Here is a 21,424-nt window from a genome sequence, read left to right as displayed (position 1 = left end):
TTTAATTGAAAAAATTAAATAGCTTATACAAGTAACATGGAGTAGACCTCAAGGCTTTCTCTCTCATTTCCCTATGCCATTTGCAGGAAAGTGTATTTTCAAGAAAACATAAATGAGGGAAATATTTCTAAGAAAAACGATACTGGAATTCAAAATTCTAACACACACCATGCATGGACTTCTCATCCTTCCAAAAGTTTCAAAATAAAAACCTCAGACACATTGATGCTTCACAGCATGCTGTGACAAGTCTTTTATTTTGTTCACCTGATTAGTGCAACTCAAATAATTAAACAAAATTGACAAAGAAATTCCAAAACAGCAATCATAAAACAATGACTCTTCAAATATGAATGTAATTCATCCCTACTGCAACTCCACTGACTTGCTGTGAGGTTCCACGAGAAAAGGAACAGTCCATCATTAATATTACTAAAGCTTCACCACATTCTAGTGTTACATAAAAGGCAAAGAAAGGCACAATCCTGTCCCAAAGAGCTTACAGTCTGAAACCAGTTGCAGTAATGTCCAACGTTACGTAAGTTAAAATAGCAGGGTAATGGCAAAATATCATTATTGGTAGTAAAATTCACAGGCTGAGAAGCAAAGATAACTCTCAAGAAGGGTATTACAATATAAGATCTTCTGAAGATCTTTGATACACTGCAGTAAGGCAGAAACTGAAGTTATACAAAGTCTGGAGTAAGCCATAAGGATAAAGTGAGAAAGCTGGACCTAAAGTGTGATCTACTGTGAGGAAAAGGAAGAGAAGTCAAGATTTGCGTTGGCTGGAGTTAGGCAGAGCCCCACATACAAAGGTGACAAAAATGAATCACTGAAAAGGCAAAGAAAATAGTGGAACAATTAGAAGAGAGGAAAGACATTTAAGGAGCACCAGAGAAGAAAGTCTGTGGCACTTTGGACTAAGAAGTCAGCGCAGAGAAAGTCACAGGTCCATTGAATTGAACATAGCAGTCCCGTTGGATGCAAGGGTAACAAATTAAAATAAGAGGCTTTTGGTAGGAACATCAAATATGCACGCTCTAAAATAAGAATATAAAATTAATAACCTAAAGAAGTTTAAAATATAAAACGCACAGAGAAATAAACATCTTATAAATTGATTTCACTACAAACTCATGCATCTTAGCTTTAAACCTATGAACGCTAACACCAAAAAAAAAAAAAAAAAAAAGAAAAAAAAAAGAAAGGCCCAACCCTACAGAGGTTAACTACAGTAATGGGTACTACTACATGGGACTGTCATGGGACTGTTTCATACATGGGAGCAAACATCTAAATGCAAAGGCCTGAAGTCAGGAATGTAGATATGAGCTCCTCTGAGAACTGCTCATGATGTTCATTTGAAATATATCTGATAAACCAACTAAACATCCTTAGAGAACACTTAACCTCAGCTCTAGCCTCATTGTGCGGTCACGTACTATTTATGAAGCTCTATGGAAGACTTTTAACAAGTTTTGCCTTCTGAAATTTATTGAGAACAGTGTCTTTAAAGAAGTCATTTGTAACTGTAGAAACAAGAAATAACAGAGGTAAAAGATTTTTCAAATGGTAGGGTAGATTGTTATTCTAGTTTTATCTATATGAAACAAGAGTGACTCTATGAATTTCAACAGAGCATTACAGCAGCATGTCTAAGGTCAGAATCAGATCCACAGCATCTTTCAGTGCTGCTCACAGTTTAACTACAAATTAAGTGGTCTGCTTTACAAATTTTGGAACCAGTCCTGATTGGTTTGGGGATCCCTACCTTCAAACAGAAAGTCAAGGTTGTCCAAGTCATTGCAAGACTGGGCCCTCAACCCCATGTAGTTAACTAAAAGAGCTCCAAGAACTAAATGACAATATAACTTGTGCGCTACAGCTGTGCAGTACCACAGTAATTTTCAAATCCTTTAGCTTTTATTTCATAGATGTGCAGCATGGCTCTAAACCACGAGCATTTATGACTGATGCATCTGCATGAAGCTTCTCATGAATGTTGCAAGCTTCTGAACATCTTCTACAGTCACTGCATTATATAAAGAGGCACGGATTCCTCCCACGGATCTGAATTGAGAAGAGGAGGGGACAACAACAACAACAAAAAGAAAAACAGACAGGTTTTGTATATGCTAGAAAAGACTTGAATATCATTATCTATTCACAGCTATATGTCCCTGCCCCAAAGGGGTAAGGGTCACATTTTGTGTGAATGAGTGGCAACATTTAATTCTTCCAGGCAAGCTTTCTATCAAAGTATAATCAGTATTTATTAGATATTTATAGCTCCAACACTGTAGCCCTGTGACCTCAAAAATCTAATTTTTTTAATCCCATGAACACCACTAGAATAGCAGAAGGAACTCTTGCAGCCACACAGACCAGCTTTGTAACAGACACTTTATACAATAATGAATCTGACCTTAAGAGCCAACTCCTCTGGCATTTGCAGAGAGCCTGATTAATCAAACTTGGCATATAAGAAGAATCAGGGAGAAAGCCCTCTGGCTCCAACCATGCCTAAGCAGTAGGGCTCCAAGTACAGTCTCCAGGCTGCTACTTCCAGCGCTCCCAAACCAATATGAGAGGAAAGGTTTGTCAGGGAGAGAGGTTTGTTAGTTAACAGATGATGCCTGCTGCTGTATCACCGTAATACTATTTAATTCTACACAACAAATGGACTCATCTTAGTCTAGTACTTACCGATGTCCTTTCAGAGATATCATATTAAGTTCCACGGCTTTCTCAAGGAATTTTTTTTCCAGGGCTTCATCCCCCTTGACACTGCCAATGCGGAAGGGGACGTTCATTCTACTTCGGTTCTTTTTCTCCACTGGGCATCTGGAAAAATTGCAAAATGTAATGATTAACCTATTTTGTGCTAAATCTACATTTTTAGCTATCTACAATTTTAGGAAGTGATTAATTGCATCTGCTTAGCACTGATGTCATTCTTCTGCCATAATCAAAGAGAAGATTACTTTCTATGAAATAAAGGAACCTTCCTTCCTCAACTAAGTAGATTAATTACAGTAAGTAGAAGGATGGTCACCCCTTCCTGCCATACCCAGAATTGCTACTATGGAATGCATGAAAAGCCTGCAAAAAGTCTAACAAATTTAAAAGTTAAAAAAAAAAAAAAAAAAAAGAGAGAGAGAGGACAGTCTCTATTGCATCCCCAGAGTAACAGCATTTTCCAGTAAAGTAATTGAGGTTTAGTCAAGGTTAATTATAGTGCACTTTCACCAAGTCTCAAGCACATTCTTCTCTTCATCTTCACACAGATTGACACACTTTTATTTCTATGCACCTAGTCACAAGTAATACCAAACTTAAGCTTGATCCAGCTAAACAGAGATAAAGCAAGTATAAGAATGCAGTGTAAGGAAATAACCATTTATGTTAAGAGACTTCCATTAATGATTAGACCCCCCTTCTACATTAGTATTATTCAGCATCATGAATATGTCTCAAGGAGAGAGGAGGTATCTCCAGAGCAAATCTTGCATCATGGGTATGGCCACAACATGTAGCATATCACATCTTCTTAAACTCCTAGAATTCCCTTTAATCCAGAGTGGAAAATTCAAGATTCCTTTAAAACAAAATTTCTCTTTGAATACTTTGTGGAGGAAAGAACAGTGGGAAAAACATTAATATTATTTTTCTTCAGTGCTTCTGGTTACAAGGGACATATGAGGCTACCAGATTTATCCTTTCCCAAGGCTACTGTATAGATTCTTGCCGGGATTCATTAGGAATGTTTTTTCACAAATTGCATGTAAATTCCATGCCTATTATTATTCTACTAGGCAAAGAATGGACATCATTCTTTTTGAAGTCCTCACTTGTTCCTTTGTACAGATGTCTCCATCATGAAGCAATAATTGATCATACTATCTGTATATGCAAATTTTACCATTTAGATGCAACCAAGAAAACACTCTTCGAAAAGGCCTACCTCTGTAAGCATTTCCATGCTTGAAAAATTGTGGATCTGCTATAGTTTTTATTACAAGATCCAGTTGCTATTAGGCAACCCAACATAACTCAGTGCAAGTTGTCAGTGGTTAGAAGTTGGAAAGCAACAAACTGAATGGCACGCAGCACTGTGTTGTAGAAAGTCTCCATTCAGTGAAAGGCTCATCTCACTGCTTACGCAGTGAAGCATGCCACAGGTTAGGTGGCGCATCACAGCTGGGCGGGCAGTATTGGTAAAGTCTTCCTTTTAGTCACAGACACGATAAAAAATCTGCAGTCTTAAGTACACCACTTAACAAGATGCATACAGCTCAGTTATTGGTGAAATTTGCTTTGCATTCCCAATTACCTATTTAATGTCCCATCTGCACTGCACTTCACACTCACAGCCCTGCAGACCAGCCTGCCAGAAACAAAGATTTCATATTTGTCACAAAATGCTTTTTCAAGGCTTGATTTGCTCACTGAGGTTTACAAAAAGCCCTCAGGACTTCACTGGAGTAGGATTCCCTTCCTGATCATGACAATGCCAAAGGCAAACACGTTGTTCTCGTTAACTAAATGGATAAGCTGAATGTCTTAAATATTATGATGGAACTATATCCTTGCCAATTAAGGCTGCAGCCAGCTTTAATTTAAAATCCAAATTTAATTTGCCCTATTGTAACTTTGACTTGAAAATTAATTAGGTCCCCAAATTGTTGATTTTATGCAGAAACTAAAGGAAAATATTTTGGCAGAGTTTCAGAATCATTCACTACTTAAGCAGAGTGAGTGATTAAAATCATTATTCCAAATTACAACATCAGCTTTCAGCTATACACATTCCAGGTCCTGTAAGCTCAAAAATACCTTGCACCCATCTGAAAAAAAACAGAGGGTTAAATCTGCTTTGAAAATCCATCAGGAATAATTGAAGAAAATAAACTGTATGTAAAGAAAATGTTTTATTCCGTGACTACCTCTAGGTCTAATCTTATTCCTGCTATTTCAGTGTGTGTTTCAGGATTTGGCATCACGAGCTAATAAAGACGCTGCTTGATAAAGAAAAAGCAGAATTTTTTTGAGTACCGAAAGAGATGGTAGAAAGAATGTGACAGTTAGAACTGCTCTCTAAAGCTTCTTACAAGCTACTTTCTCTGCTTTGGCATGTATTTCCCAAGACATTCGCTAGGCATACAAAGCAGGGGTTTTAGCATATCTGTTTTCTGAATATGCCTTGCCTAGACTTCTCCATTTTATAAGGTTTAAAATATGTATTTTTAATATGCTTCACAATTGATCTGTGCAGGATAACTCCAAATTCTGTTGGAATGAGACTCATCCTTGGATAGTTACCAAATGAATGCTTTGCACAAATAATCCCTCTACGATTCCTCACAATTTCAATATATTGAACAGGCAACTTTAACAGTCTGATTGCAGCATACTTTTGAAGTTATGAATATGTTTGGCTCTGCAACAAACATTGACACCAAGTGAAAAAAAAACATAGTAACTTACACATAGAATCCATTAGATTTGTCTATAATATCATAAATCATTCGTGATTTGATTGAGCTAAGTTTATCCATAGCTGCAGCCCCGCCATTATTCTTTATCCATTCCAGTACCAATCCCATGATATAGATGCTGTGAAAGAGAAAGAACATTATTCAATCAGGTTATTGTAAAAGAAATAGAAGAGAGAATTACAGTCCTGTTTAATGGTCCACAAAATATTTCAGCGATAAGATGCTACCTTTGGTTTTAAGGTTTTTATCAAGATGATTAACCACTATAATTTAGACCACATTCGAAATTATGACATATTTAAGCAGTCAGTGCTTTTGGACCCTGATAAAGAAACCTGAAATTCAAATGCCACGCAAATACATTGTGCCAAACTTAATCCCTTGCACCACAGAAGAGCACATCCTGTAGGCTTCCCTCAGCCCCGCACAGCTCCCAAGGACAGCCTCAGGCATTTCATTTCTGCAAGGACTGCCAATTCTTTGACCATACAACTGACTATCAAGGTCCAAGAAAGAGCCAGAGTTAATGCTTAAGTTAGTGGGATGCACCCTGAACAGCTGCTCTAGCAAAGATGCTGGGGTGAATCTCGAATGTACATGCATTAATAATGTCAGAAATCTAATCTCATTTTCATAAACATTAGAAATATACCTATAATCCCATTTCTGTCTACAGAGCTCTTTCTCCACATGAAGACTGATGTTTGGTGAAACAAGTAATAAATATACCACACTTAATAGTTCATTGCCATTCAAGTTCTGAGCTGAGACCTGGAAGCCTGCTGAATTCATGTGGCTATGGACCAAGCATTTCAATGCCAGCTACCCAGTGTAATGTAAAAACCCTAAAGGCCTCTTGCCTTTGTGCTTTTGCTATAAAACTCAGCTTGTTCAAGTTCAGGCATTTCCCACGACTGCACCGCTTTACATAAGAAACCGTTCACAAGTTTTGATGGCATATTTCCAACAGGTTTGCTTTCATTAATCCTCTCATTACAGATTCAAAAGGAGTTCTCAAAGTACATTACCCTACAAATTTCCATCACAAGGAACTAGCAGGAGGTTGATTTAACTTTGCTACCTTTAATTTCTCAATGGATGCAAACCTTGAATCTTTGAACACTTCAGAAAGACTGCAGAATAACTGAGATTACAGACTGCCTATTATAAATAAGCAAAGAATCTTATGGCTTTGAGCTCACAATATTGCTACATTTACAACAGCAGGTTGTCAACTACTACAGTGCAAAGGATTTAAGTGAAGCATAGCCTATGCCCTGGCCACTTACACAGGGCCACACTTCCCCTCTCGTCCTTATTTTATCAAGTGAAATTTCTTGGATAGGTAAGATTTACAGACGTCAGCCCTGGAGCGATCCACACAAACCAACCAACTGGGGGATATCTTTTATCCTTCTTTCACATCAGTCAAAATTATGTTTTTAGAGCAATTTTAAATGCAAAATAAATCCTTGGAGCTTAGAAATGAGATTGTCCTAGCAAAATCACCATTAACTTGGCAAAGCAGATTAGGGTCAAAAAGTTGGTCTCTTTAGCCAAGAGGTTAAAGTCATCAGCATCACATTAATTTAATTTAATGTCCGGCTGAAGTAGCTTTTGCAAATTCAGTTAATATTTCCTTCCTGTTTGCCAGCTATTACTGAGCACAGAGCAGGGAGAGGGGAAGCAAACACAGAGTTAAGAAGTTTTGCCAGTTCCTTACAAAACAGAACAGGCATTTTAAAACCAAGCCAAACAGATCCACACCCTGCCAACATTTCAGTCTCTATTACATTCTGGATTACAGAATGTGCTCCAAAGCAGGCCTCTAACATGAAGCAAAATCTGGCAAAACAGTAGTCAGAAAGCAGAAAGACTGTTGGTTGCAACTTCATTTTCAGTTTCTGCATTTCTCACTACCCTGTATGTTACTGACAGACACTCAGTTACAGCTAAGGAAGCACTTTCTTTTCTAGAAATTCTTTGCAGGAGCCAGAATGAAGCTGCAGAACTGAATTTTTGTTTGGCTTCTCAAGTGGAAATAGTTCTGTACTTAGAAAACATGAATGGATGGACTTAAAACCTGGCATGTGCAGGTACGCAGTGTTCACAACAGAATGTGTAACTCGGCAGCCTGGAAAATAACTGATCATGAAACAGACGCTTTATCAATCACTGAAAAAACACACATACTGCCCACGTAATTGTATTTTGTTATAAAGTTAAGTACACAAAGAAGGCAAATGTTCAGAAACACTGAAAGTTAATTTTTATGGTGAACAACCAGCCTATGCACATCAGGGGTACCCAGCCCATAGGGCAGCCTCTGTATATAATCGTTGCAACAGTACACACTAAAAGCAAGCATACTCAGGAGAACTACAGCTGTGCACCATAAAGTCCAAAACAAACATATGCTCACTGAATTTACTATTCCTTTGATAAACTAATGTAACAGCCCCTATGTCACTGCAATAATACACACCATAGTGAAAATAGGCAAATTCAAAGATATACTTAATATCACTTAAAATTCTACTGATTTTATATACTAAGTGATGGCATTAAGGCAGGTTCTGTAAACAGGAATCACTGTGCTTTATGATGATATAGTGCATTTGATATGCACCAGTCACAGTTAGGCAGCTTAACTTTGAAAATTCTGGCTTGTGTGGAAAAGATACAGATTTGTATTAATCTCAACTCTTATATTGGAGACTTTTCTCTCTTTGAATCAAATGGAAATCTCATCTTTAAAAGTAGGAATCATTATTTTCAAAGTAATTTAAAAATATTTCTGGGAAAAATGATACCTGTTTGAAGATTTTTTTTTAATATAACCATTTTAGTGAATGTTGGTATAAAAATGCTCCAGAACCCACTGAAATATATATATTTTGATCTAGAATGGCCAGATGCTATTGGCTCTATATCTAAATCTTCCAGTGCATCATTTCACTAGTTTTCAGAAGTTCAGAGCCAGTAACTCTGAAAGATCAAGCTGTAATCTGTTCTGCTTTATGTATGCATGAAATTGCCAGGTACATGCTGATTTTATAATCTTGACTGCTGGCCAAGATTATAAAGCTAAAAGAACAGAGTTTTATTTCTGGGTGCCAGGAAGAGCATGAAGGTGGCAGTCACAATAATATGGAAAGCTGTGCTAGAGAATAAAGCAAAACAATGACTAAAACACTATTTTTAGTTTTATGTTCAACAGTTTCATTTCAAAACTGACTACAGTGAACAATGTAGCTAGAATAAAACACATTCCAAAAAATATTTGAAAGAATGCATATTCTTCTAATATTCTGTATTATTAAAATGTATAATAATAATAATAATAATAATAATATTTACTGTTTTCCAGTAAAGAAAATACAGAGAGATCTGGAAGTTCAGAATGCTAAGAACAATCTTGGGGTGCATATGTATGTAAGCATTTATGTGTAGTGTATGTTGAAGCTTCTAACTCTGTGTGTGAATAGCTCCTCAACCGTTTTCACTTTCAGACAAGGGATCAGCCACCTCCCTAATCTCATCCCTTGCGCTACAGACGTTATTGCAATACAGACACTAGACACTTAAAAGAATGAGAGTGAGTGCATTCCGATTACAAAGCACTTTCTCTCCACTATCTATAAAACCGACTGTATAGTCTGTTCTGTCCCAAGGCAAGAGAGTAGCTAGAAGGAAAGGGAAGCCCTAACGTTAATGCAGAGGCAAAAAGCCTGTTGAGATAAACTTTAGTTCTCTTGCTTTGACAGACAAAAAACAAAACCATGGTCCTTGCAAGGATCAGCAGCGCTTACACCTTACTCTGGGTTTCTTTACTCAGGAAGAAGCTAAATCAAATCTATACCAAGTGTTCAAGAAGCAAAACTAAGGGCCAAATTATCTACTAGTGGTGATGGAAGCAGTATCACTGAACTCACTAGAGCTGTATTCATTTAAGCCAGCAGACAACTACATCCTGAATCTTCTACAATGGAATTATCACATATAATATATACTTCTAAAAGTATAATGTTCTTTATGGCCCAGTCCTGCTGGACACCATCAAAGCCATGGCTGGACGCTTTAAGGGTCCTCACAGGAATCATGACTCCAACATATCAACAACTTGAGAGCAAATATACTCATTTCCAAAACTTTTCTCCACCACAACAGCAGATGGCAGTGCAGTAGTTTTCTGAATATAAAATATTAAATACTGGGATAAGTTACCTGTAGCATGGTGGAGTGTTATATAAAGAGCCATTTGTTGCTTGTGTTTTGTAATCCAGTACTGCAGGGCATTCTTTCAGTGCAAATCCCAGCAAGTCCTCACGAACTATTACAACAGTAACTCCAGCACAGCCAACGTTCTTCTGAGCACCAGCAAAAATCACACCAAACTTTAACAGAAAGGAGAAAAGAAGGACTTGTTACATGCAGTCACTAATAGATCTTATAACTGCACAATAAGCCAGTGTCTTTATACAACAGGCATACAAATAAAACAAACACCTTGGAGAATACGTTGAAAATAAGCAAGCTGTGGGTCAAAGAGGGCTTGGGAGATATTCTGATTTCAAAGAGACTTCCAGCTAGCATAGAATTCTTATACCATGTATTAATATGTACATATTATCAGAACCATGTATCTTCATTCAGCTGAGGTAGTTCATCTCAACAAATTCCCCAGTAATTTGCCAAATGTTTGTTTAGTGGTCTCAAATGATTCTCAAGGCAGCCTGATCCCATTTCACACTACTTCAAGCAAATTTATGAATAAATAAATAAAAATATTTACAACTAATCTGGCATTTCAGAAGAGGAATTACATAATCCATCTGTTCAAAGAGAGGCAGATGCGGAAAAGCCAAGATGAATGCACTAACAATTGTCCCTTCTTTTCCTTCGCCCAGATAAGGTCAAATGCTTTGCTTCCCTAGTTCACAAGTCAGTAACATTTCCCAACTATTGCGCACTTTACAAACATAAGCAAGTTCTATCTTCTACCTCTGAGAAACTGAGACAGTAACTGTAAGGCATAGGAAGCTTTATGGCTTAAAAGTGGCCATGTTAGAGGCATGATCAAAAATTCTGATTCTGTGCCCTGCTATAACCATTTACACTATCTACAGACTAAATACAATATATCAGCTACAGCATCAGTGGACACAACGCAGTAGACAAAGAATCTTGGAGAGCTAATAGCATGAACTATTTCAATATAATTCAATATATTTTTGCCAAAAATAAGATAATAGATAACTTTCAGATCTGAAATTTCAGATTTCAATGTTTATATTCATCAGATACCTGATTAACAACATACGATTTCTTTAATGATTTCACTGTACAGCAGCTCCAGTCAGTCACACTCTTACAGATGCCTGTACACCTTGGATATGTATCCAAGTTTGAAAATGCTTTCTGCGGTCACTGCGTCTGATACTGTACCTTAGAAACATCCACAGGTTTGGACAGGAAGCTTGATGACATATCACAAACCAAAACTGTTCCTTTGACATCAGGTACAAAGTCAAACTCTACCCCATGAACAGTTTCATTAGCACAGTAATAGACATAAGATGCATCTGGATTAAGATTCCAAGTGCTCGGGTCAGGAATTTCTGGAGACAGACAAAAAGGAAAACCAAAGGTCACCAAAAACAAGTAATTTTCCTGGCAGGCAGTTTTACTCGAACACTGGACTTTCAAAATGCAAACTCAGAAGTGATTTTGTTGCATAACGTAACACTGTATTTTGCCAGCAACAAGCTAAATCTATCTACAAAGGAAATACATCCGTGGGTTCCCAAAATCCTCTGTGGTGACCTATCATCAAGCTTTGCAGACCTTCTGGTTGCAAGTCCTTCTTTCTCAAGGGATTTTAATCAGGTCTGCAATCCCAAATTATAAACCACTGTCTTAAGGATCTAAAATAGAATTTCAGCTGAACTTAAGCACTTGCACCCCAGAATCCTCCACATGCCTTCGTAACCACAGCAGCATCCAAATTCTCATTGCTAAAGCTCTCTAACCGTCTGTTTCTGTGCAGCCCAAAAAGCATCTCAATCTTTCCCAAGCAGAACATGAGGTTACCTACCTCCCATTTAAGCCCTGCAAGGGATTTGCAAAACTAACATTCACCTGCCTCTGTCAGTAGGCAGAGCTGTATGTCCTGCCTGCACAGACCAGGTTCTGCATAAAACAAGTAACAGTTGCTCCTTTCGTTCCAAAGCACCAGAGAACAACTACTGCCTACCCTCTTATTTACAGCAGCTAAAGGGTTAATATGCTCCCCTAGGATGGGGAAGATGCAAGTTCAATTCTTTCCTTTGTCTCAAAGCAGATAAACCCATCCCCCAAGTGAATGCCCCAATCACAAGTTAACAGACTAATTCACATGCGAGACATTCTTCATCCTTCATGTTGCCACTCTTCCCAGTTTGTATGGTATAATTTCAACCACAGAGAAGAAAAATGTGCAGGACTAGCCAGAGCAGGGACACCTTCTTCGCCAAGAAGAGAAGATACATGATTATTTATGCTCCCAGTGGCCACTTAAAGTAAGATATACATGTAAAACATCCTTGAAATAGACTTTCTCATAAAAGGTCCCAATGGCTAAATTACAGTTAACCTTCCTCCTGCACTGTGGTTATATTTCAAATTGTATCATGTCCCATAACAAGCTTTGAGAGAAAAAGAGAGTTGAAAATGCCTCGTCTATTCCAGAGCCACCTGTTGGTTAGGACACACAGTAGGGAAATGAGGGTTTGGAAACCCTCAAAAGAAGGAAAACAGAACACAGGTCTCCCATCTCCTGGGCTGAAAAGCTTATGATCTCAGATATGCTTCTAAATTGCAGAAAAATCTCGTTTTGGAAAGTACCTCAAACTGAAATACCTAGTACTTAAGCAGCAAATAACTTCAAAACTGATTTAAAACTGATGTCTCAGACAGCCCAGGTTACTTCCCCTATCAATATACATTTGCTTCCTACCACACATGTTCTAGGATCTGCTCAGTCGAGTTTCAAGATTCACCTTGCCTAGTGGAGATTGTTAACTCCTCTAACAGATTTCCGAAGCATGAATACAGAGAGGTGTGGCTGGTAATTTTCAAGTGCTAGGCAGTCAACTGTTTAACCAGCTAACATTCAGTAACAGACAGACTGATTTCTGGAATAATTCAAAAAAACTAAGCTTTCACAAGGATGTAATCATCAACTTACTCGTATAGGTTCCTAGATTAGGATGGACAATATTCACTTTGGCATACTTCTCTGCTTCTTTAGCTGCTTTTGCTGACCAAGCTCCAGTAACCACATAATCCGCATGTCTGCCCTCCTTTAGGCCAATCAGATTAAGTGGGACTGCGCTGAACTGACCAGATCCACCTCCTTGGAGAAAAATAACTTTGTAGTTTTCCGGTATATTTCTGCATGCAAGAAATAAACATGTATTTTTATCCCCGAAAGAGAAAAGATTCCTTGGGCTGAGTATACAATACTTGCTATTACACATTTAACTGCAACATTCTAGGGGAAAAATAGATCCATTTTAGAAGAGGCTTTTCCAAGAGGTTAAACCACAGCTCATCAACTTACATCAGCACTGCTCTTTAGTTGCTATGAAGAGTAACAGTATATATTTTATTGGAAAAAAAAATACGCTGGAAACGAGCAATAAGCAAACTCACTCGTGAGTAGCTCCTCTATCATAATGCAACATCTTTCAGGTTTGTGTATAACAGAATTAATGCTCAAACATAGTTTTCTCTATTGTTAGCCTGACGGAAAACTGATGAAGCTAAGAAATTCAGATCAAAGTGCTTACAGTGGATTTCAACTTTGGGAGCCCAAAACTTAAGAATTTGCAAGTGTAGTTGTATACTTTACATGCATATATAATTCACTAAGTCACAAAAACCATGTGTTCAAATTACTGAAGCCATCATAAAAGCCCTTCTGTCAAAAATTCTGTGTGTAAAATCTTGATTTTACATCTTTATATGAAAGGATCATTATCTACTACAACACCTGTACAGTAATTCCAGTATTCTATGTATTCCAAAGCTTTAAAATGTACCACACTACATAAAGGAAAAGGGTTCCTGATTGGTCATTCTAAAAAACAACCATATAAAGTTTACGCTAGTAAAATTGGATTGATGAGTCATTTACAGACCTCCTTTATGCTACTGCTGAGACAAGTAGCAAGCATATAGTTTTCAATCGTTACAACTTATTTCTTAAAAAAAAAAAAAGTTGCACTTTATGAATTCTATGAACGCAAGCAAAATTTGAATTTCAGAAGCAAGTCAACCTGTTAGAGTATTAAAGTCATGTAAAAGTATCTTAACTGAATAAAAGCCCTTTGTCACATTCAAATAAGTCAGAATCAGACAAATGGAAGACCAATGTTCTCTCCGAGATTATTACTTTTTATTAGATAGAGTATGTAAAAACAGGTCCTTTCACCTACGTGGAGTAAAGGTCTCCACATGAATCATTTTATCAGTGCAACTAGCACAAGTGTAAAATAAAAATAAGCAGGAAGCAATTCACTTACAGCAATTCACGCAAGAGATTTTCAGCTGTATTTACAATTTTTGAAAAATCAGAGGTCCGATGGCTCATTTCTTGGGTGGAAAAAGAGAAAAAAGAGAGAGAGAGATGACATGAAACAAAACGGTAAATCTTCTACATTCACAGACTCAAAACACCCGAAGACTCCTGTTCCCAGCTCTGACCCCCACTTTGCTGAGCTTTCCTAAACACCCATACAAGCCTTACACCACCCATCTTGTCCAAATCCATGCAAATCCACTCCATTCATATTTCATACCCTCACCTCCTTCCTGTCCCTGGAAACAACAGAGGGATATGTCTGGATGAACAAAGTACTCCCTAGCAAGGTGCAAGTTTTCTTTGCTCCAAGAATGTTTTCTGCTACTACCATATTCCATAACTGCCATAGCAGTATAGGGGGTTTGTTTCATTCTGTTATTTTAACAAGGCTTCTTCATGCTGTAATCCTAATTAGAAGCTAAGACCACTCAGCATTAATTCCTTTACTCTAATGCATGTTCTTTCTTTCATTTGTAAGAGTGTACAATTTATTTAAACATAAATCCCAATCCAGACTGCTGCACACATTCTACTTTCAACAACCGGTTTCATGAGACTAGCAAAATGCTGAGCACGTTTGTGCATAAAGTTTTTGCACAACGGGGGCTGAAAAGTGAGTCATATATGTGTGCGCTATAGAAGACACCTCTTCCTTAGGGCAGGACCACATTTCCTTCCTAATGGGAAGCATACTGTATTTCAGATGCATCCTCTCCTTTCTCAACTAAAAATGCTTATAATCCAAGATACAAATATATATATACATATACATACATATATATACACACACATAAAAAAGCAGGTACTTTCCTAAAGATCCACAAGCACTAATGCAATAGTTTTGATTACTTATCTTCTGTGTCTCTAGTCCTTTATGCTGGATCACTAAACGCCTGCCTATGTATCATTTAATGGCCTCTTGATGAGCAGTTAGAATAGGAATAACTGCAGTATGAAAGAGTATTCTCTGTACAAGGTTTTACAAAAGAAAGGGTAAGTATTCAGCTGAAATACCAAGGTCAAAAGCTCTTATTAAATAATTCAGTTAAACATCTACATTCTGAAACTCATACAGAATTTTTTTAAAAAAAAGTCTTACCAAGGACACTAATACCAAGTCCTTTGTAGTCCACCAATTCCTTCTGTGCTTCTAGTAATACCTAACAAAAATAAAACCAATGAACAAAATAAGAAGATTTTCTAGTACTGTGAGTAACTAATGCATCATGCATCTGCCAGCTGTTCCATACTGCAATAACCTGACACTTCTCAAATTAGATTACCAGACATACAGGCACCAATATAATTTTACTGCATTACCACTACTGTACTAGTAGCTGAGGGCTTGTCACGGCATGATTAAATCACGTGCTTTGGGAAAGTCTGTATTTCAAGTCGTTATTTCAATAGTCACATTTCCAGATTATTTGAGAATGATTTTCAGGAATTGGCTGGAACTTCCCGCCTTTTACAGAAGACTTCATAATGTTTGCACATGTACTAACTTTTTCTACCCAAGAATCTTTTTTTTTTTCCTACGTTCTTTTACTTGACTTGTTGAAACAGGTAACTAAAGTATTGAGGAAAGCATTAAAAAGCAGTGTGTGGAATTGCGTGCCTTAAACTGACACAATAGGATAAGGCCTGATTTCAGAGAACAAGGTCCTGCACTTTCTAAATACGCACCTTCTTTACGTTATTGAAAGTTAGGAAAAACTAAACAAAATTTTGAGGCAATCAAAAAGCACAGGTCACTCCAGAAAGCCCTTGCCAGCTGATCTGCTGCTTCAGCTTTTCATTGTTCTTTCTTCTTTCATTGCTGTCACACATCAACAAAGTGGAGTTAGACTCTAACCACTGGATTTGCTGCTTGTGCTTTCTGTAAATTCACGGGTTTGAGCCAGAACATTCACTGTCCCTCCAAAAGGGAACAGGAAGAGATGGAGACAGAGTAGAAAACTCTCCAAAACAAAAGTTGTATGCATGCCTCCCAGGATCTGTCAAAAAACATGCTCTGGAAGGTTGCAGGAGCAAGCAAACTGCCTTGCTGACAAAGCATCCGCATGACCTGTCAACTGTAACAGCTGGTCACCAGAAGTCCAACCAGAAACAGCTCTGCTGCTTTTGATTTTGGAGATGGTGAAGTTTTAGCCAGCATGTTGCACATGCAAGCATATTCATGACAGAGGAGGAAAAAAAGCAAAGGGAACACGCAGATCATTATAAAGGATTTGTTAAACCACTTGATAAAACGCTATTTCATTAGTAGCATTCTTTATCTGAAAATCTGTACTAAAAAGACTGATTTTTTTAAAAAGTGCCTATTTCCCTCATACAAATATACACAAACAACATTCTTATGACACGCCTCATAATAGGCATGAAGAGCTCTGTCCACCTCTTTGCTTCAGTGAGCTGGAGCACTTCATATGCAGCATCAGCCTACGGTCAAAGTGAAGTAGTCAAGGTGAAGAGTACAGCATTTTCAAAAAACAGGAGAAAACAGACCAATAACATGGAGTTCAGCTATGCTCCCCTCAAACATTAAGGGCAGCCTTCAGTTCCCTCTCTGTTGGAGAGACAGATGCTGCAGCAGCTTAAGAGAACTCCTTTCTCAGCCAAGGGCTTTGCAATACAGATGACTTGTAACATAACCTATAAAAGAGCATTTCCAGAAAAAAACAAATTGAGAAGCTGCTCTAGAGCAAATTTGTTTTGTTACAGAAAAACGTGTTAGGGAAATAAAGCAGAAAATAATGGAGAAAACTATGATCCAAGAAGAAAAAAAATTTCCACAACACAACTCTTGAGTGGAAAGCCAGATACTTAAAATTCAGGACAAACCACCCCCTCTCCATATGCAACTGGATAATCTACGGTTGCTGATGCAACTTTCCAAAGGGTTGAGTCTATACTATGCTCATTACTATTGTTTATATAAAGGCTTCTCCTTGAATTATCTTGATTTTTTTTTTCTTTTTGGTCAGCTTCATTCGATGCATCTACTTGTGCATCTGCGAAGACTTTCTTTCCCTCCCAAAACTGATACAGCCCCGATGAAGGAGCACTCCAGCAGATTTACCAAAATTCTGGGGGTGCAATCTTAAAACCACATTGGGGGGAGGGGGTCTTAAAGAAAAAGGCAGAAACAAAAACAACAAAAAAACCAAATCTACAAATTCGTTGGCGCATTCGGTTTTGGGGAGGAGGGAGAAGAGTTTTTGTTCTGGCCGCCCGCTTGTTGCTTGTTTGGTTAAACGGAGCTTCCCAGACCGCCGCTTGGCAGCGCCCAGACGGGCGCCAGCGGGGAGCCGCGCTGGGGGGCGACACCCGCCGCCGCCTCACCGGCCGCGAGCCGCAGCCCAGCCGAAAGCCACCTGCCCCCGCCGCCCCGGCCCCTACTCACGGAGCGCGGCAGCTTCGCCGGCCCGGCCCCGAAGTTCGCCACCTGCCGCCCGCACTCCATGATGGCCGCCCTGCCGCGCCGTGCCCCCAGCCCCAGCCCCCGCCGCTGATAAACCCCCGCCGCCGGCCCGCCCACGGCTCCCCTCGCGCACACCCGCGGCGCGGGGGGCGGTGCTGCTGCTGCCGATTGGCGGAGCGGCCACGGGGCGGCAGCGCGATGGGGCTGGCGGCGTTGGGGTTGCGGCGCGCGCGGACCGGCCCCGCGCGCGCCCCCTTCCCTTCCCCCCGCCCCAGCTTTGCGTAACGGCCGCGCTGCCACCCCCTCCCCGCCCCCCAAACGTGCGTATACGGCTCCGCCAAGCGGGGGGCACACGTCAGCGTGAAGGAGCCACGACTTACTGTTCGTGTTTTAGAGGAAGGAATAAAAACAAGGGCGCAGGGAAAGTGGGACGCGTTTCACCGCAGGTAGAGCAGAGCGGGGAGTTGAGGTCTGCCACCTTCTGGGCTAGTCGCCCTGATTACCACACCGTTCTTCCCGCAAATACGCTGGTATAAGTCCAGGGAAAAGGTGTTACATATACATTAAAAACACAGTCAAACAGGCGTAATTGAAGTAAAGCCTTCAGCTCATCCCATTTCTCCTCATGGCTTCAGTGTGGGAAATACTGCTGTACAACCCCTTTCCAGCAGTGATCTTAAAGGAAGTAGCATTAAATCAATTTTGACAAAATGAGCCCTTAAGTATGATTGAAAACAGATGGAGTCCCATAACTTACAAATATCTTGGATGAAACTCACGGTTGTCAGCTGCAGTTGCACAGGGCACAGCTCTTGAAGCCCTTACCCTCTCCAGCCTTCCCCACAAACCTGACACTGCCCAACCTGTGCGTGCTTACCAAGTTTTCCAGCAACACAAACCTGGATAAAAAAATTCATTAAAGCATCTTTTTCAGAAGCGAACACACTGATATCCATTATTTTCTGAATACAGAGATTTATATGAGGGAACATTTTTCATTACACACTACTCCACTGAGGAAGCATTCCCCACTCGTACCTGTGTCCTGCCAAGGCAGTTCAAGCCTAGAACTGCCAGAGGAACTAACCTCTCTGCTCCGTACGTCTCCTAGCTTGATTTCAAGACACTTCACAGCAGAATCTAAGAACGACGCTAATAAACAGATTGTCATCCTATACAAGTTATTTTGTTCAAAAAACTGTTAACAAAGAGTGATTTTAAAGTAAAGTTTAGCTTCTTTTCAGTAATGGATATAGCTTAAACTCTCACCTTCAGATGCCAGAACCCTCCTCAGCTCCAGAAGAAATACAGCAATGTTTAAGCACAGCAATGTTTAAGCACATCACAGAATCAATGCTTGTTCCCTTCAAAACATTAGGGCCTTTTTAAAGTACATCTTAGACCACCAGAACAAACACATAACTTTTAAGTATTAAAATTAGTTCTGACTAAACAGAACCATTAACTGCAATGCTCAGTAACAACAAGAGTGTGACAACAATAATAATCGCTTTACTAGGGTCTCAGGCAGAAACAGGCTTAAGAGACATGGGCTCTTTATATGGGCTTTTCTCTTCATTAGACCCAAACTGCCTGTCTGGAGAGCCAGCCTCGAACTGCCAGCTGCAGGGGGAAATGCATACTAGCTGAGAAGGGGCAGCTGAAGCAGTCAAGTAGTTCAGGTAGGAGTTCAGGTCAGTAACTTGCCCATTAATAGAGGAAGCGCTTTAACATTCAAGCAGGATCAATCTTGAAGCCAAACAGCCTAGCACAAAATTACAACCAACCTGCAACTTTGGAATTAAATGTGTTAACCAGTCTTTCGGCACAAAGAGCTAGAACACAAGAATAGGAACTAGGCAAGTTGATGCAGGTATCGGCCCACAGCACAGGGAGTAAGTATCAGGCATTGAAGTTTTTCCACTTGAAAAATCCCATCTTAAGCAGAATGGTCAAAAATAGTAGCTCCCATGAGATCAGAGGCCTTTGCTGGGAGACTTGCCATTCAGCGTTTCAGAAAGTTGATTTCACATTGTGCATTGATGAGGAGTAAACAAAACTGATAAAGACAAAATATACACCTATGAAATGGATTATTCTGTTTTCGCAATTGGAGAGAGGAATGAAGAGCAACAGTAAGGGTCTCATCAGCTTGTTTCTATTGAATTGAGATACTCCAACGCTCCTCTTTCAATATGTGCTATCAACAATTATGATTTAGAATTTTCATTACATCAAAGCAGTTTATATTCAAATAGACACCCCATATAAAATACAAAGCTTTCAAGACCATAACAGGGATGCTTCTGGCTTCCAGCATTTAACAGGGCTACAAATGCCTGCAAAAAATTTGAATTTGCAGAATTAACACAAACTTAAAAGCAGTGAGAGCTATACTGAGGATGATGCGAACTGGCAAAAACAGCAAAAAAAATACTTCAGAGCAAGTGCAATATTTCATTATGTTCCAAAGTTCTCAGTGAACTTTTATTGGGTTCATCGTGACTTCAGGAAAGCTGGACAGAAAAGCTTTCACTGACTATTGCTGGAAAAAAAATCAGCTCTCTCAAGCAGAGAGCATGCACACAAGTTCTCTATCGGTACAGTAATGGACAACCTGACGTCAGCGTTAAAGGACAAATAATGCCGACTACATAGCAACCTGGCAACTATTTCAGGAGGCAGCTGGGATGTTTGGTCTAGCAGTATAGTGAGCCTAGTAAGTTTTGATAAGCCTTGAAAATAAAACACAGGTAATTTAGACACTTTTTTCCTCCATTAGAAGTCTGGCTCCAAATATTGCAAATATGAAGCATGCAGAATAATTTTTGAGAAGCCCACACGAGGAGATAAAAATGCTTAAGAGTCCTGTAAGTAAACAGTAATGTGCTCTCTAGCAAATAGCTGGCCTATTGATTTCAGGCTTTTATGTCAAACAAGAACACAGACAAATATGTAAAATATTAACTACTAGCAAAAGGTTAAAACATTATATCGATACCCAAATTCAGGGGGAAAACGCGTTCATAATCACTTAAATATCTCACAGGCATCTACAGATTCTCACAAAGGAGAGCTATATAACCATACCTCTGACAAGACAAGATGACAAGATGCCTCTGACAAGATGACTTTTTTTTCTTTTTGTGCTTTAAATACACTGAAAAAAAAAATAATGTGTCCATCTAAATTATACAATGCCTGGTCACTTTTGCTTTGAGGTGATCTTTGACACATGGTATATTTTAAAAGCAAATAGTATGTTTAAGCTAGAAGGCATTTAGGCATCTGTTTATAGACATAAAATACATTAACTATTTTAAATTCTTTAAAGTATTTTTAGGGACAAATAACATTGGCAATTGCTAATCCCACAGATCTGAACACTTGAAATTATAATTTCACCCACCACTTCACAGTGATTAGCTTTAAAGAAGGTATGTATCACATTTTACCACTGGACCAACTGATCTTATATAATTAATTCAAACAGAAGCAAAGAATCATGACTGAATTACATGATGTCAAAGAAACAGATTGAGACCTCAGCCTAGAACCTATACTAAATGTCTAAAAAATGCAAAGAGATTAATAAAATATCTGCTATTTTTCCTGGTGACAAAGTTTATATAAATAACATGCTTTCATTGTGCAATTACTTACACAATAACGTGGTAGCCAAGGTGATATTGTGCTATTTGCTCAGTAGAAAGTTCTCATTTGAGGATTCATGAGTTTCTCCATAGCTATCAAGTAACCAGAGACAGGAATTTCTACAGATCTGGTGTGTTGCAGAACTCTCACTACTGATAACAAAATAAAAAGCCAAGTTACACAGTAAGTTTTTTGGATAGTTCAACTGAAATCATTTTG

General features: G+C 38.9%; 1 protein-coding gene across 1 annotated transcript; it reads right to left on the bottom strand.

The window, feature by feature from the left end:
- Positions 1-222: 222 nt before the first annotated feature.
- On the bottom strand, positions 223-17,667 carry LOC112983251 (phosphoserine aminotransferase). Its single transcript, XM_026100242.2, has 9 exons — positions 17,534-17,667; positions 15,227-15,287; positions 14,069-14,138; positions 12,730-12,935; positions 10,950-11,122; positions 9,729-9,898; positions 5,491-5,619; positions 2,710-2,847; positions 223-2,073 (listed from the first exon to the last, which is right to left on the bottom strand). The coding sequence occupies exons 1-9, from the start codon at positions 17,591-17,593 to the stop codon at positions 1,968-1,970; spliced, it is 1,113 nt and encodes a 370-aa protein (XP_025956027.1). The 5' UTR covers positions 17,594-17,667; the 3' UTR covers positions 223-1,967.
- Positions 17,668-21,424: the final 3,757 nt, after the last annotated feature.

This window comes from Dromaius novaehollandiae, chromosome Z, assembly GCF_036370855.1.
Source record: "Dromaius novaehollandiae isolate bDroNov1 chromosome Z, bDroNov1.hap1, whole genome shotgun sequence".
Taxonomy (NCBI): Eukaryota; Metazoa; Chordata; class Aves; order Casuariiformes; family Dromaiidae; genus Dromaius; species Dromaius novaehollandiae.
This window is presented reverse-complemented; position numbering and strand designations above follow the sequence as displayed.

What these genes read in the sequence shown, in the direction of transcription:
- LOC112983251 (XM_026100242.2), bottom strand. Translation starts at nt 17,593, where the DNA reads ATGGAGTGCGGGCGGCAGGTGGCGAACTTCGGGGCCGGGCCGGCGAAG. An exon ending in CGGCGAAGCTGCCGCGCTCC is followed by an intron (nt 15,288 to 17,533) that starts GTGAGTAGGGGC and finishes TATTTTTGTTAG; the next exon opens with GTATTACTAGAAGCACAGAA. An exon ending in AATCTCTTGCGTGAATTGCT is followed by an intron (nt 12,936 to 14,068) that starts GTAAGTGAATTG and finishes TCTTGCATGCAG; the next exon opens with AAATATACCGGAAAACTACA.